The 16,308-nt window shown below is 45.8% G+C and overlaps 1 protein-coding gene across 8 annotated transcripts in view; it reads right to left on the bottom strand.

Moving 5' to 3' along the window:
- Positions 1-16,308, bottom strand: part of TMEM178B (transmembrane protein 178B) — a 331,523-nt gene that overhangs the window by 177,535 nt on the left and 137,680 nt on the right. For all 8 annotated transcript variants that reach the window (XM_066590290.1, XM_066590289.1, XM_066590287.1 and 5 more), the window contains one exon: positions 1,095-1,208. In XM_066590290.1, coding sequence (XP_066446387.1) covers positions 1,095-1,208 — 114 coding nt within the window. The remainder of the gene's footprint in view (positions 1-1,094; positions 1,209-16,308) is intronic.

Raw genomic sequence — 16,308 nt, forward strand, 5'->3', positions numbered from 1 at the left:
AGCCAGCATCATCTGCAGTGGGAGCTGGCTGTGACTGAGCGTCAACCTCCCACTGCAACAACGGGGATCAGTGAGAACACCGATCCCTGCTGTTATCCTCTTTCATGCTATGATCAATGTTAATCATAGCATGTAAAAGGTTCAGAGAAGGAGAGCATACGTTCTGTGATGTCATCAGCCCTCTGCCATGTAGTCATGCAAGGGCCGATTAGTTTCCATGGCACCCGTAGGCTAATCAGTGGTGTCTGGGTCTGCCATAGCCTGTGATTGCTATAATAAGCGATAATGTATTGCAGTCTGAGGTAGGCAGAGCATGACAGAAGGACTGCAGTGTATTATCAGAGCGATCATAGGATCGCAGGTTCAAATCCCCTACAGGAACACAAAAATGTAAAAAAAAAAAACTATAAAAATGGTAAAAAAAATGTTTAAATAGTATTAAAAAAGCCTATTTTGTGCACCGTCCTCTCTTTCGTTAAAAAAAACCACGTTTTATATCATTGCAGCCATAATGACCCATACAATAAATTGAACACATTTTTTATCCTTATGGCAAATAAATGACATGTCGACAGAAAGATAAAAACATTATAAAAGGTAGAGATGAAAATCACCAAAAAAGCATTGGCCGTGTCCTTAAAGGGGTTCAGTGGGGTTAGACTCTCAACGACTACGTATGTAAAGTTATCAAATGCAAGCAGTCGCTTTTTCAAAGCTTTTCTATTTCATAATTTTCATCAACCGGAATCTGATTTGTGTCACAATTAATCACTTCTGTAATGAATCACTTGAGAATTCCAGCAGCGAGATAAGAAAACAACGCAGCACCTGCACTGGATAGGGTGGGACTCATGAGAGACCCTCTCCAAAGACCAACACAGTATTTTGGTAGGTTCAGAGGAAGATATAGTCACAGTGATAAGATATGAACCACCTTTTCCATCAAACCTAACACGGGTGCTCTTACTCACCAAGCCAGGAAGAGCCAGGAGATATTCTCACTACCAACTGGCTACAGAACAAGACATACAGGAATAAAACCTCCAAAACCAATGCACACCACCCCAGAGGCAGGGAGGAGCGCCGGTACTTACGCAGTGCGTGCCACTCGTCTTGCCGGATGGTCTTGGTGATATTATAAGTGAGGTTCTTGGGAATTGTAGCTGAGGAATAGTGATACTTGATGAATGAGCATCGCTCGATGTCCCCTAGAAAGAAACAGAAGGTGACTGTTACTACACGAATCTGCAATAAGTAATTAGAATTTATCATTAATCTGTTGTAAAGGGGGCAAGTCCTTTTTTGCCACGGGTATTTGAGCTTGTCGGAGTCCACAAGGGCGTCGCGGTGGATGTGATCTGATATGTGGTCCAAACACAACCACTTCTGCAATGTGCCTTTCTTAGTGTCCACCATGTCTTCAAAATTTGGGCGGGGCAGCGGCCATGCAAGGGCCATTAGATGAAGTGCCAGAATAGTAAGTGTGCCCCATTGTCCCATGGATCATATGGCTTCAATTGACTTTAATGGAAGCCGTTCATGCGGAATCTGCAAAAAATGGAGCATGCCGTGCGGACCATCCGCAGTACAGATAAAGAAAAAGAAAAGGCAGGTACGTGTGGATGCTGCTGCATGCGGAATCCGACCCACCCGTGTGCAGGCGGCCTAAGTAAATGTACCCGATTGTCTGTCATTTTATAGATATACTGGGGTTGCAGGCTGGTCCTGGTCATCAAGTCAGTTAGCCCACATTGCACTTGTCATTTCTCCCTTCTTCTTTTCTCATTAGTAAACTCCTATAAAGTGCTTAAATCAGTGCAGAGGCTGCTGTAATCACAGGACTTTATTAGCAGGCAATTGCTTTATAAACACACAGACAGCTTCTAATGCCCAGTCTAGGTAAGATATTCCCAGTATTTTAGCTAGGTCTCTTTCTATCTGTTCCAGCAGCTAACATCAGCAGGAATGAAGTCAAGTTCTTCTTTGTCTCCTGTTGAGTCCGCGCATCTTGATGCAGAGGCCATATGGTCTGCCATTAGCTATTATAGGCTGATCATGCAGCCTTTTAAGTAGATGAAGTAGCGCGGTCCAGTAGAAAGACACTCAGAGAGTTCCTGTGGCTTTTTAGCAATGTTATATACTGATATAACAACAGTTTGCAGTTTGTTACTAAGGAGCAACTGACAACATTTCGGCTGGTCAGGTAGGAAATGTGTGCGAAGGTTCTTCTGTGACGTTTCAAAACCACCTATTTCTAAAAAAAGACTGTTTGGCGCCAATCTTTGCAGATATGGACTAAGAAATTAGGGATATTTGACACTAATGATACATAAAACACCAAACACTGGACATAGGAGCTGCACACAAAGCAACCAATAAAAGCCCTGTCCACGTTTTTTATTCCCCGGCCGTTACTGTGACATCTGCTATTGACTCTGATCCACTAGGAAAACACACAATTTATGGGTTTTCAATATTTTCTCAGGTTTTTCCCCGTACCCAGCAGTTTCATTACATTACCATCGATTATCTACATGTATAGTAATAAGAGGAAGTTATAAAGAGCTGAGCGGGTGAAATAATGTCATCATGAACAGAAGTGGAATAAGAAAATGTGTTTTCTGGCTTCCAGAGGTTGCAGTTATCTGACTTTTCATAGCAGTGCTATATAATACATCGAAGATGGATGCTTGTTTGCTTCATGGAGTAACAATCCCGGAGTAATGTCTATCTTATGTCGTTCCTCCATTTATTCCTCCTAGAACTTTATGAATAGATTGAAAACTGTGTGTTACTCCCCCCCCCCCCCCCTTGTTAAGAGTACTGATTGGAAAGCTGTAGAGTATAGGGACACACCCCCAACTGGTAACACCCAATTGTCAATTTAGTCATAAATTTCTAGTAGGAATAACAGGAATACCACAACGTAGAGCTGCAAGAAAAGATGCTTCACAATTATCATATTAAGGGAGAATACAATAATTCACTGGGGTTTGTCCCGTTACCAGACAACATTGCTCCTCTAGCTCCAACTCTATTAAAGTAACTATAAAGAACTATAGTCAGCCGTCTCCAGCACTGTAACTCCACTGTCCTCCCACTGTTTGTTGTGGAGAAGGTGTCACATGAAGCCAGCTGGCCACTACAGCCAATCACTGGCCATTCTCCTTGCATAAGCACTAACGGTGCAACCTCTGATTGGATGCAGTGATCAGGTGACTTCCTGTGACATCATCTTCCACAAAAAAAGCTGGGAGATCAGCAGGGGTACAGCACTACATCCATCGCAGCAAAAGGGGTAAGCACTGGTCTTTTTGTAATTTTAATACAGTTGGTGGTGTAGGGGGAATGTTGTCCAGTAAATGGACAACCCCTTTTAAATGTGTCAAAAACTTAGATAAATTAAAGGTAGTTTGGTAAAACTAAGTATTCCAGACTTTGACTTTTTAACCAATTTGCCAAAAATGTTCTAGTGCCGCAAGGAAGAGGCTAAAAAAATGAAAATAAAAACATTAATTCTGAATAAAAAAAAATCAAAAATTCTAAGAATGTCAACATTTTAAGACCAATGCTAAATATATTTATACAGAAAAGTCACTTAAAGGAGTTTTATCCAAGGGATAGGGGATAAATGTCTGGTCTCTGGGTGGTCTGACCGCTGAACCCACCTGAGGTAGATGCTCAACCCCCACTGCAATGGGATAGAGGAAGATTTTTGAGCGCAAAGAAAATGAGGGCGTTCACCATAGCCGCCATTCAAATACAGGCTGAACAACAAGCGGAGGGAAGATGCATACTAGATAGGGAATGTATATATATGTTATATGCCATCAATCAAACCAGTCCATTTTGCAAACTGAAAGAATAAAAAAAAACAAAAACATCCACAGTGCCCCCATAAAATGGATTTACGGCCCCGTCTGAAAGTTTTATTAAACCCGTTATATCACAAGTCATTCAATTCCACATTCCAAGAATAATATGAACTTGGTAAGACGCGGCGGGAGATGCTCTGTGCTATTAGTATTATGTTTTTGACTATTTTTTATTTTTTTTTTACTTGATCAGAATTCCTGACGGTCGTGTAATAAAATTCCACTGTAAAGTCAGACTTTGCTGCCAAAGCAGTAAAATGACAGAAAATGCTGTGACACATTTACAGAACATGACAAGATGTGACCTTTCGGATCTAAGTGAATTCTAAAAGGATTCTGAGAACGTGTATATACATAAGCAGCACCAAAGTGCAGGAGGGCAGAGGAATTCTTGGCAAAGACAAAATGTGCAAGTAAAATCTCAATTATTGCAGAAGAAGACAACTGGCTGGTGACAACATAAGACCAAACGTGGGAGACGCTGTGGCTGCGAAGGCAGGGTGACTATCAATTTGGTCCGTAAGTGAGGCTCGGCCTCGTTAAAACCAGTGTGCACACTAAGGAAGGATATGTGGGATAGTTAGCAGGCCTGCTGGCAGGGGTGTGATTATGGACACTGGCCAGGAACCACAAGACGCGGAGGACTATGAGAATACTGCAGTGTGTTTGTGATACATGTAAGGGCAAAGCGAGACACCTGACATTGTAGGGATAGCAAAGAGGTGTTTGTAGCCGGTGAGAGAGACCTGCCATAGAATGCTATGCACAACATGAATCGTTGCATAAAACGTAGCCTTTACAGGATGGAAGAAGGTCACATGAAGCACAGTCAGTAACAGCCAACGGCCAGCTTTATCAGGTGACTCATTGCAGCCCAATCCGGAAAATGAAAGTTGTGCAAACAGCAATTGGCATTTTATGATATGCCACTTTTAGTAATTCATACGCTTCTATGGAGTGAAACCTTTTTCCATATTACCATTTAGTAAAGTTTGTGGTGCTACCTCCACCTCTGTCTGTTACCGCCCACCCTGCGTGGGCCCATGCGGACGCTTATCTCCCCTTACAAACTGGCAGCCCGGAAATATATTTCCTGTGCCCAGCAACACTGGCAGGGTCTTGCCGTGCCATCACATACAGCAGCCCACCAACCCTTTCCAACAAAAAGGGCTTATAGATGCACATGGGATATGTGGGGCACGAGGACACACAACAACAGAGCAACAATACATATTTAAAGGGGAACACACATATTTTACCAATATGAGGCTTACCCCTTTACATGTGGGTATTCATCAGTTATATCTATGGCTGTGGGAACCTATACCTATAACACTTTCAAATATCATTATTGGGGTAGTTTCCCTTACGAAGTCTCCCTTTCGGAGTGGGTCCTCTTGTAAGAGGGTAACCTTTTTTTATATGGTCAAAGTATGAATCTGCAGGACCTTTCAGGGAGGTCATGTAATTTGACTGCTCTGATAGAGTGAGCTGTCAGGACCTTAAGCTCTGTGCTTATTGGCTGAGAGATTGAGCTTATAAAGGGAGCGCTGATGGAGCAGCTGCCACAGAAGATCACAGCAGCAGCTTCCCCATGCTGAAGAGCAACCATGGAGGCCCAGAGAGTCCCAGAAGTTGGCATAAAAGGTCTGCACAGCAGTGAAAAAGCAGCCACCCAAGATGGAAATATAACTGGATCACTGGGGCTGAGGACCCCGCAGGCATCGGAGGTGAGGGGATTTCTCTCCTCATTGTTTCCAGATACCTAGGCAGTGTGTTAAAAAGGTCTGTGCAGCATACGCAGCGCAGGCGCAGATCAGAGCTGGATGTGGCATCAGTTGTGAGTGTGCTGATTCCCCTGGGATGGTTATGTGTAAAATCCCTGGCAGGGTGGGGGTCTTGGACTCTGTGGGGCTACCAGTAAGAGTCAGTGCTGTTACTGTATGGTATTAGATATGGCGCCACGAGTAATGTAAGGTCTTGTATAGTCACGTGATATTATAATGTGGGTTATATGTCCAAGATGGGGCATGAACTGCTTGTGAGAGTTGTAATGGCAGCAAGGCACTGCGTATGGGCAAGAGGGCATGTCTGACGATGGTGGTATTGCAGTAAAGTCACGGGCAGCAACATATTGTAACTAGAGATGAGCGAGTATACTCGTTAAGGCACATTACATGAGAGAGTAGTGCCTTAGCCGAGTATCTCCCCGCTCGTCTGTAAAGATTCGGGGACCGGCGCAGGTGACAGGTGAGTTGCGGCGGGGGGTGGGGGGGAGAGAGAGATCTCCCCTCCGTTTTGCTGCAAAACAAGCTCCCTCCGCCGGTCTGTCACCGGCGCGCCATCACGTACCATCCATGAGTATCACTGTGTCTCCACTATTCAGATTGACTGAGCTAGACCCAGAGACAATATGAGGTCCCTGACTATATTTACCCCCTTTCATGATACCTGCTTCCCCACCTGATAACTGTTGTTGCAATAATTGGCACCCTGGGGTGGCAGAGGTAACAATAGTCCTGAAACAGAGGAAGCTCAAAGGCAGAGCTGTAGCTACGCTTCTCATTACCTGGAGTAGAGGTCATGTTTACTGCACTCGCCATGTACCTAGATACCCTGGCCAAGACAAAGTAGCATATGCCCGGAGCCCTTCGGTAATGCCCATGCCTATAGGCATCTTTGCCATATGGAAAGACACCAGGATTATAAGTGGCACATGGTAGATGGCATTTTTCATTGGTGCCCTGGAGGTTAAACCCACAGCATTAGTATTTTTGGATTGGCAAACATCACCAATCATCAGGGCATCTGTGGACCCTGCGAGTCTTATAGGAGAAAAAGCTTTCAATACAAGCAAAGCAGAGAGAAAAGCCACCGGGTCACCCAACTGCACAATGAATCACGAAGACAACACCAGATCTTTACTGTGGAGAAGGGTCATTCTGGTTGCTCAGTAAATAGCTGACTTGGCAACATTAGCACAGAAGCGGCATAATTACTGCAGATAGTCCCTCATTAAAGCAAGCAAGGCAGAGAAATGATCATTGCGATTCCTGCTAGTATCGATGGGCTCTTCATGGCTCAAGAAGATACTGAACCTAGAAAGCAGAGCTTCCCAGATGCAATAATGATCCATATAAAACGTGGCAATGATTCATCTTTATTTGCTAGTTTATGCAAGAAACGTTCAAAAAATGTCAGGAGATGCAAAAAAAATGTCTAAAAGATTTTCAAAAAATGTAATGCTTGGCCCATAAAAATACTGAAGGTTAAAGCGATCCACCAGTTTTGGGACAAAATTTTGTCCCGAGACCGAAGGGGGAAGTTTATATTACCTGCCGTTGTTCTTCTCTGCCGATGTCTCTCTGATCCAAAGGTTTCTCACAACTGAGTACTGGTCGGCTATTACAAGGGATCCGCCTTAGCACTATGGGCCCACTGAGGCTGTTGGGCCCTGGTGGAGCTGCACCCAATGCATAGGGTTGCCACCTTTGTTAGTAAAAGATACAGACCAATGGAAAGGGGTGTGTGGTCAGGTGGTGTGACCAGGGGCATGGCTTATCACAACATCAAATATTGCCTCTCAGTGACACTTGTAATAATAGTGCCCTCTCTCAGTGGTCACAGTGTGCCCTCTTCGTGGCTCTAAGGCCTCATGTCCACGGGCAAAAGATTATTTTAAATCAGCAGCGGATCACCCGCATGCGGATCCACATCCCATAGGGATGCATTGACCACCCGCGGGTAGATAAATACCCGCGGATGGTCAATAAAAGTGATTTTTTTAAAAATGGAGCATGAAAAAATCCGGACCATGCTCCATTTAGGTGCGGGTCTCCTGCGGGGACGGCTCCCGCAGGCTTCTATTGAGGCCTATGGAAGCCGTCCGGATCCGCGGTAGACCAAAATCAGAATATACTCACACGCTCCCCATCTTCCCTTCTTCGCGGCTTCATTTTCTCTCTGTCGCATCTTTTTTCTTCGGCCGGCGCATGCGCGCCGTGCACATCCGCCGGGCCGAAGAAAGAAGATCTGGCTGCAACGAAGAGAAGATGAAGCCGCGAAGAAGGGAAGATCCGGAGCGTGCGGAGAGGTGAGTAATTGCTATTTTCATCCCTTATGTCCGCGGGGCAGGAGGGACCCGTTACGGATTCTCCATGGAGAATCCGTAGCAGGCCTGATTTTCCCCGTGGACATGAGGCCTAATAGTAATTGTTACATTCATCCTGGACTGCTAACAGGACTCTGGAAAAACGTGATACAGGAGCAGTCAGGACGGACAACAAGCTTGCTATACGGGTGGCTAGATGCAGTACCAACAGAAAAGCGAGGAAATGAACAGAGCGGGGCACTCTGAACCCCTCAGACTGAACCCACCTCGCAGCGGAGCACCTGTCCCGAAATGGACGACCCCACGAGGACTGGATGGGTGTCGGAGGGGACCAGAGTACTGATAACCAAGGAACAAACCAAGACTAACAATTACTAAAAGACAAGAACAACAGAATACCAGACAAACAGAGAACAAACCCGAACACAGGAGCTCTGAGCAGGCTGACTGCTAAGGGAACACTGAAAAAATACACTGCGCAACACAATTTTGTGTAACAAAATAAGCAGACAGGCGGCTTATGGTAACTTTAGTGCGCTAGATTCAAATATGAGATCCGTTTTTTTCTGCCACGTAAGGTTTTCCAGTTAAGGGGAATAATGTGATCTAATTGCCGTTGTATTGCATTTATTGGAAATCTGCCAATACAATTAATCCAGTCGGCTCGACATTAACCTGCTTAACAAAAGTGATTGCACAACTATTTCACAATCACTGTTACACGCCGCCTGCTGACTGAACACTAAAAGGGCGCATTCAGACGACCGTATATCAGCCGGGTATTCCCGCACTATTTGCAATGAGAGGAAGCGGGACGGGGCGGGGCTAAGTTTTGGGAATTAGCTCCACCCTCCTCCCACCTCTACTCATTGAAAATAGTTCAGGGGGGTGTAGAGGAGGCAGAGAGGGGGCAGGAGCTCAGTGCACTGCTCCCGGCTCTTCCAGCCTCCTCCCCCTGCAGAGAGGGACGCCATATATCGGCTAAGCGTGAAAACCCAGACGATATACAGTCATCTGAATGCGCCCTAAGGGTAGGTTTATGTAACATATAGGGGATGTCTCCACGTGGCGGAAACACTGCGAATCATCCACCAGTAAGTTGTAATTAATGAACGGTGTTTTACAGGTCATTGGTTAGACGAAATAAAAGAATCAAAATCATAGAACAAAAATACATGTTTGGTATCGCTGCGTCCGTAAAAGTCCGATCTATCAAAGTAATGCATTATTTACCGCGCACGGTGAACGTAGTCCGAAAAAAAAAATAAGAACGCCAGAGATACGCTTTTTTGGTCATCCTGTCTCCAAGAGAAAATGCAACAAAAAGTGATCAAAAAGTCGTATGTATTCCAAAATGGTACAACCGCAGACCACAGGGCGTCCCGCAAGAAATGAGCCCACGCACAACTACGTGGACGGAAAAATAAAAAAGTTATTGAAAAAATAAAAGTAGTACAGCAAAAAAATAAAACTACATAAGTTAGGTATCGCAGTAATCGTACTGACCCATAGAATAAAGTTATCAGGTCAATTTTGTTGCAGTTTGTGCGCCATAGAAACAAGACGCACCGAAAGATGGCGTGATTTTTTTTTTTTTCATTTTTCTCCACTAAGAACTTTTTAAAAGTTTTTTAGTACATTATATGGTACATTAAATAGCACCATTGAAAAATACATCTCGTCCCACAAAAAAACAATCCTTCATGCAGCGACGTCGATGGATAAATAAAGGAGTTACGATTTTTTAAAACAAAATAAAAATGCTTGGTCTCTAAGGGGTTAAATAATTTAAAAATGAGACGTGCCGCTATTATATAGTTTCACCGGTGGAATCGGCAGGTTTTAATTTTACAGAAACATCAATTATTTTCTGTTACAAAAACGTTTTAAAAAATTTTTGCACAGTGTTATCGGCAACTCCCAGCCAGGAAGACCTGGATTATATAGGGAAGAGGGAGAAGCTGATTGGTTGACAGAAATGCCAATCACCAGCCACACCTTGCTGACAGCTGCAGGACTAATTAACCTGAACTAGTAAACACAGGAGATGTTAAGGCCCACAGAAACAAAGGTGTGCTGACTGCAACATGACAGTAATTAGTCAGTAAAACTTCTTGCAGCCACACTTGCTGCCCAGCCGTACTCACATGGAGCTATTATTTTTTCCCGGCCATCAACATGGCTCGTAAAAAATAAATACGGGCAACAGTCTTAGACCTTAATTACGAGGTGGGCGGCAACCCTACCTTTGCACCCCCTATATGTATGGCCCTGCTTATGGGATTTTCAGTGAAGGGAATCTATCACAAATTCTCAGCCAGGGCCGCCATCAGGACAGTATTGGGGTTTCTGCTATCAGGGGCCTAGGCTAAAAAGGGCCAGAATTAAACGTTAGGCCGCCACCAACCAAGTTGCCTTATGGAAGTACTGAAACTTTACATATAGAACCACAGGGTCCTATTTAATAAGGTAGCAGTGGGCAAACTCAGTTGTCAATTTGGTGCCTTTGATTTCACATAGGTATAGACGTACATGTTCTATACTGAAGGTCCCTTTGGTATTAGTGTATCTTGATGCCACCAGGAAGTGGTGCGAAAATGCAGACAAAGAGGCACAAGGCGGACCCCGGCTCAGTGTTGCAGCACTGAGGGCAAAGCGTTGTGAAGCAGCTGTTGCAGTTCCAGTGGCCGCGTCCCACAACAGCCACCCCGACCCCCACCGGATGTCAGTGTGAGGATGACACCTGTGAGTGGGGAGGATGACACCTGTGAGCGGGGAGGATGACACCTGTGAGCAGTGAGGATGACACCTGTGAGCGGGGAGGATGACACCTGTGAGCGGGGGGGATGACACCTGTGAGCGGGGAGGATGACACCTGTGAGCGGGGAGGATGACACCTGTGAGCGGGGAGGATGACACCTGTGAGCGGGGAGGATGACACCTGTGAGCGGGGAGGATGACACCTGTGAGCGGTGAGGATGACACCTGTGAGTGGGGAGGATGACACCTGTGAGCGGTGAGGATGACACCTGTGAGTGGGGAGGATGACACCTGTGAGCCGGGAGGATGACACCTGTGAGAGCGGGGAGGATGACACCTGTGAGAGCGGGGAGGATGACACCTGTGAGTGGGGGACCATAGCGTGAGGGTTACATTCACATTGTCAAATGTTAATGCTGCCATGTTACAGCGGGAACATGGCAGCATTTACAGCTAATAATGTAAGCCTACTAGGACCTTGCAGCCTTGGGCCAATCGGGAGCTGGGGCTGTGAGAGGGGCGTTCCTCCTGTCAAACCCCTAGCTTCCGGTGGCTTCAAGGTACACTAATACCGGTTCCTTTTGGGGGGGTTTGTACCCCATTTCTGTGCAGAGTTCTTGCAGTCTTTTGCTGTCGCACGTGATGCGTTTTATGATGTCACAACGAGGAGATGAAATACTTTATGCAGAACCTTATTTTTTCATCCTCTGAAGAGATCCACATAATCTGGTAATGAATGAAGCGTTCTATCTCCTGCGAGCGCCGGCGGCGATGAAGGGGACGGGAGATAAAGCTTATTATTTGACTTATGTAATGCACAGAAGCTGTCGTCTCTCGCAAACATGTTAATGGAAGCTCCCCGGGGGCCACAGCCAAAGGCTCTGCGCAGGATCGTTGCCGAGCGCCGCTACTATCAGTGACCCTTATTAATCACCATAAACACTAGCAATGCATCTCATCGGAGCAGATAAAACCCGTTAGAACTGCGGGTTCTGGGAAGGAATTCGCACAAGCACTATTATATATCTGCTCTCCCTCGTTGCACTTGAAGGATGGGCACCGTGTAACTGCATGCATAAATATCCGGGCGGATGGAAATACAATGGTGAATGATTCCCCTTTCCTTAAACCCCATCCTGATGTGAATCGTAAAAGTACGTGTCAGGTGTCATTGCATGTATGTAGTCCGCTCCATACATGCCAGGCGCTGACCATCTCTGCCAGCTGATACCTGCCTGCAATAGCTGCAATCGCATATAACACCGATCGTGGCTGCTAAAGGGGTTGCACCACAATTTGTATATTAATGGGATGCATGACATATACCTTGGGGCTTGTGTCCCTAATCTTTTAAATCACACACCCCAATCTATAGCATTTGAATCACAAATAGTATATGACCACCTTCATCACACCCCAAAATTAGTCCAGACCCCAACCTCCCTAAAAATGTCAGACCCCTTAAATAAATATAGATGGTAGGCCTCCTAAATATTTACAGACTCCAGGCCCCTTAACAAAAAAAGATCCAAGATGTTCTAAATAGATTTAGACCCCAGACCACCAAAAGAAATACAGACCCCTAGATACCCTGAATAAATACAGACTTTCCTATAGATTCTAGACAACTTATAAAGATACCCCAGACCCCCTAAATCAATACCGGCCCCAGATCAGACCTTAGAAACATTTACAGATGCCAGACTACCTCAATAAATTCAAACCTCTAAAAAAAAATAGAGACCTCAGACATCCTAAAAAAATGCATAAATCTGTCTTGTAATAAAAACAGACCCCAGACTAGACCCCCTAAATAAATAAAGAACCCAGTCCCCTAAGTAAATACAAATCACAGACTAGGCCACCTAAACAAAGATCCTAAAAGCTCTAAATAAATTTACACCTCAAACCAGAAACCCTAAATAACTACAGACCCCAGACCAGGCCTCCTAAATAACTACAGACCCCATACCAGGCCTCCTAAATAACTGCAGACCAGAGATCAGACCCTCTAAATAACTACAGACCCCATACCAGGCCTCCCAAATAACTACAGACCCCAGACCAGGCCTCCTAAATAACTGCAGACCAGAGATCTGACCCTCTAAATAACTACCGACCCAAGACTAGGCCTCCTAAATAACTACAGACCCCAGACCAGGCCTCCTAAATAACTACAGACCCCACACCAGGGCTTCTAAATAACTGCAGACCCCATACCAGGCCTCCTAAATAACTACAGACCCCAGACTAGGCCTCCTAAATAACTACAGACTTCTGACCAGGGCTCCTAAATAACTACAGACCACATACCAGGCCTTCTAAATAACTGCAGACCCCACACCAGGCCTCCTAAATAACTACAGACCTCAGACCAGGCCTTCTAAATAACTACAGACTTCTGACCAGGCCTCCTGAATAACTACAGACCCCATACCAGGCCTCCTAAATAACTACAGACTTCTGACCAGGCCTCCTAAATAACTACAGACCCCATACCAGGCCTGCTGAATAACTGCAGACCCCAGCCCAGGCCTCCTAAATAACTGCAGACCCCATACCAGGCCTTCTAAATAACTGCAGACCCCAGACCAGGCCTTCTAAATAACTGCAGACCCCAGACCAGGCCTTCTAAATAACTGCAGCACCAGACCAGGCCCCCTAAATAACTACAGACCTCAGACCAGGCCTTCTAAATAACTACAGACTTCTGACCAGGCCTCCTGAATAACTGCAGACCCCAGACCAGGCCTCCAAATTAACTACAGACTTCTGACCAGGCCTCCTAAATAACTACAGACTTCTGACCAGGCCTCCTAAATAACTACAGACCCCATACCAGGCCTGCTAAATAACTGCAGACCCCAGCCCAGGCCTCCTAAATAACTGCAGACCCCATACCAGGCCTTCTAAATAACTGCAGACCCCATACCAGGCCTTCTAAATAACTGCAGACCCCAGACCAGGCCTTCTAAATAACTGCAGACACCAGACCAGGCCTCCTAAATAACTGCAGACCCCATACCAGGCCTTCTAAATAACTGCAGACCCCATACCAGGCCTTCTAAATAACTGCAGACCCCAGACCAGGCCTTCTAAATAACTGCAGACACCAGACCAGGCCTCCTAAATAACTGCAGACCAGAGATCAGATCTAAATAACTACAGACCCCAGACTAGGCCTCCTAAATAACTACAGACCAGAGATCAGACCCTCTAAATAACTACAGACCCCAGACCAGGCCTCCTAAATAACTACAGACCCCAGACTAGGCCTCCTAAATAACTACAGACCAAAGATCAGACCCTCTAAATAACTACAGATCCCAGCCCAGGCCTTCTAAACACCTGCAGACCCCCGACCAGGCCTCCTAAATAACCACGGACCCCAGACCAGACCCCCCCCCCCCCATAAAGAAATGCATACCCAGACCAGATGCCCTAAAGAAAGACATACCCTCAAAACAAATGCAGATCCCACATGATAAATGGAGACCTCAGACCATCTAAACAAATATAGAGACCAGGCCACTTAAATAAAGACCCCAGACCAGACCCCCTAAATCAGACTTGCATAACTTGGTAGAAGCAATAATTACAGTAGGCAAACCTCTTGGAGCTGAAGGCAGGTTTTTAGTGACTCACTTTGTAAGTAAAGGTAACCTATCGGTAATCACTACCTTAATTTGCAAAGTCAGCCCCTATCTATTCTATAGTTTAATCATTCAACTAATTTGACAACTGCTCCGCTGAGCCGTACAAGGTTTAAACACATTTTGCAGGTGTTTACCATTTTACAAAAGTTGTCACTCTACGAAAGGGGAGGGAGTGGATAGCAGGCGTCACCTGTGTGTTCAACGCCAAGTTCAAGCCACCCGGCTGAGGGAAGGGGATTTGTTATTTGTATAGCGCCAACTTATTCCGCAGCGCTTTCAGGTAATGTTTATGGATTTATAACCCCCCCTCAAGCTGGGTACTCACAACCTTCAGGTCATGAGCGGGAGCTTAGGACTGCATACTGCTGGCTATCCCCCCCCTCGCTGAGCATCCGGTCACATGACTGTGATTTAGGGAAGGTCCTTTAGGCTAGTCATGCTAGCGGCTAGCGTGACATAACTATGCTGTGGACTGGGACTTGACTATGATGTCAAGAAGCTAGCCGCTAGCTTCTTGAGATGATAGTTGTGTCACAGGCCTCTAGAAATCCTTTGCCAGGCCACTTGTACAATACAGACCTCAAACTAGACACCTAGAATGCCGACCTCAGACTGTAGTGTACAGAAGTCAATGTACCCAACTTTCTGGATGTTTCTGAGTGGTCTATGTTGTCCTTGTGCTTATGTGTGGTCAATATGTTCTATGTGAGTGAATATGATATATATTGCCTAGCTGCAGCACTGAATGGGTTACTGTCTTGGTCATGTCTGGAAATGTATCTTTTGTATGTCATGTGACCTTGTCAGATATATATGTGGTTGCAAGGTGCATGAGAGGGTTTGTCTTCTTCTCTGGCAGTCTCCTTCTTAGAGTGTCCTGACAGGAGCCTGTGGGCACGAAGACACCTTCAGTCTGTGGGCCCAGAAGATGGAAGAGCCAGAGAGGATGCTGCGTGAGTCCAGGGCCTACCTCATCAAGTCCCTATGTAGTATCGCAAAAGGAACCACAAAACCGCATGAACCCACTGTGTAGCGCTGAGTGTGGTTCTTCAACCAGTGTACGCCGGTAGAGAGCTGGTGAGTGAAGGTGAAGCGTGTCCGGGAATAGAGTGCCCCAGATAACTTGGGCTGTCAGATTCCCTCTGGTCTCCCGTGTTTCCTCCCGGTCACACCACGTGTCCTCCTGCATCGGTGTCTTTTGCCCGTGGATGTAAAGATGTTATGGACTGTTCCAAGTTTGCAAGTTATCTTACAGTAAATGGCTTTACCCTCCGTTCCCGGTTCTGCCTTTAAAAAGTCAACTCTGTGTGTGTGGACTCTTTATAACACCATCTACAATTCACCGCGGAGGACGGAACCGTGGCATCACCCCTGATAAAAGGACTAGAGGTAAACCCCTGTTTGGTTTTCCCCACTTAATAGTCTGCCCTTGGCCCCTTGGACGTGTTCCTGGTTACCCTCTGGGTGGGAGACGGTAGAGCCACCGTGACGGTAGAGGCCCCGCTGTCTCCTAGGCGTGGGCCCGCTCCTTGGATGCTGCAAGACCCCCATAGCACAGGCACCTGTCCAAATATCCTCTTAGCATTCCCATACAAATCTGCAGAATAAGCATCCGTGGAAGGGAGGAAAAATGTGGCACCAGACACCTGAAGCTCCACTTATGGCACAGGACATAGTAGCATTAGGGTTGCCACCTTTGTCATCAAAAAATATTAGTCAAGGTAAAGGGGGTGTGGTTAGGGGTGTGGCTTATCACAACATATAATTTTACCTCAGTTAGTCCACTGACCCAATAGTAATTGCACCACCTTCTCAGTAGCTCTTATAGTAATAGTGCCCCCTGTCAGTGGCTCCTATAGTAATAGTGCCCCCTCTCAGTGGCTCCTATAGTAATAGTGCCCCCTCT

Source organism: Eleutherodactylus coqui, chromosome 2, assembly GCF_035609145.1.
Source record: "Eleutherodactylus coqui strain aEleCoq1 chromosome 2, aEleCoq1.hap1, whole genome shotgun sequence".
Classification (NCBI taxonomy): Eukaryota; Metazoa; Chordata; class Amphibia; order Anura; family Eleutherodactylidae; genus Eleutherodactylus; species Eleutherodactylus coqui.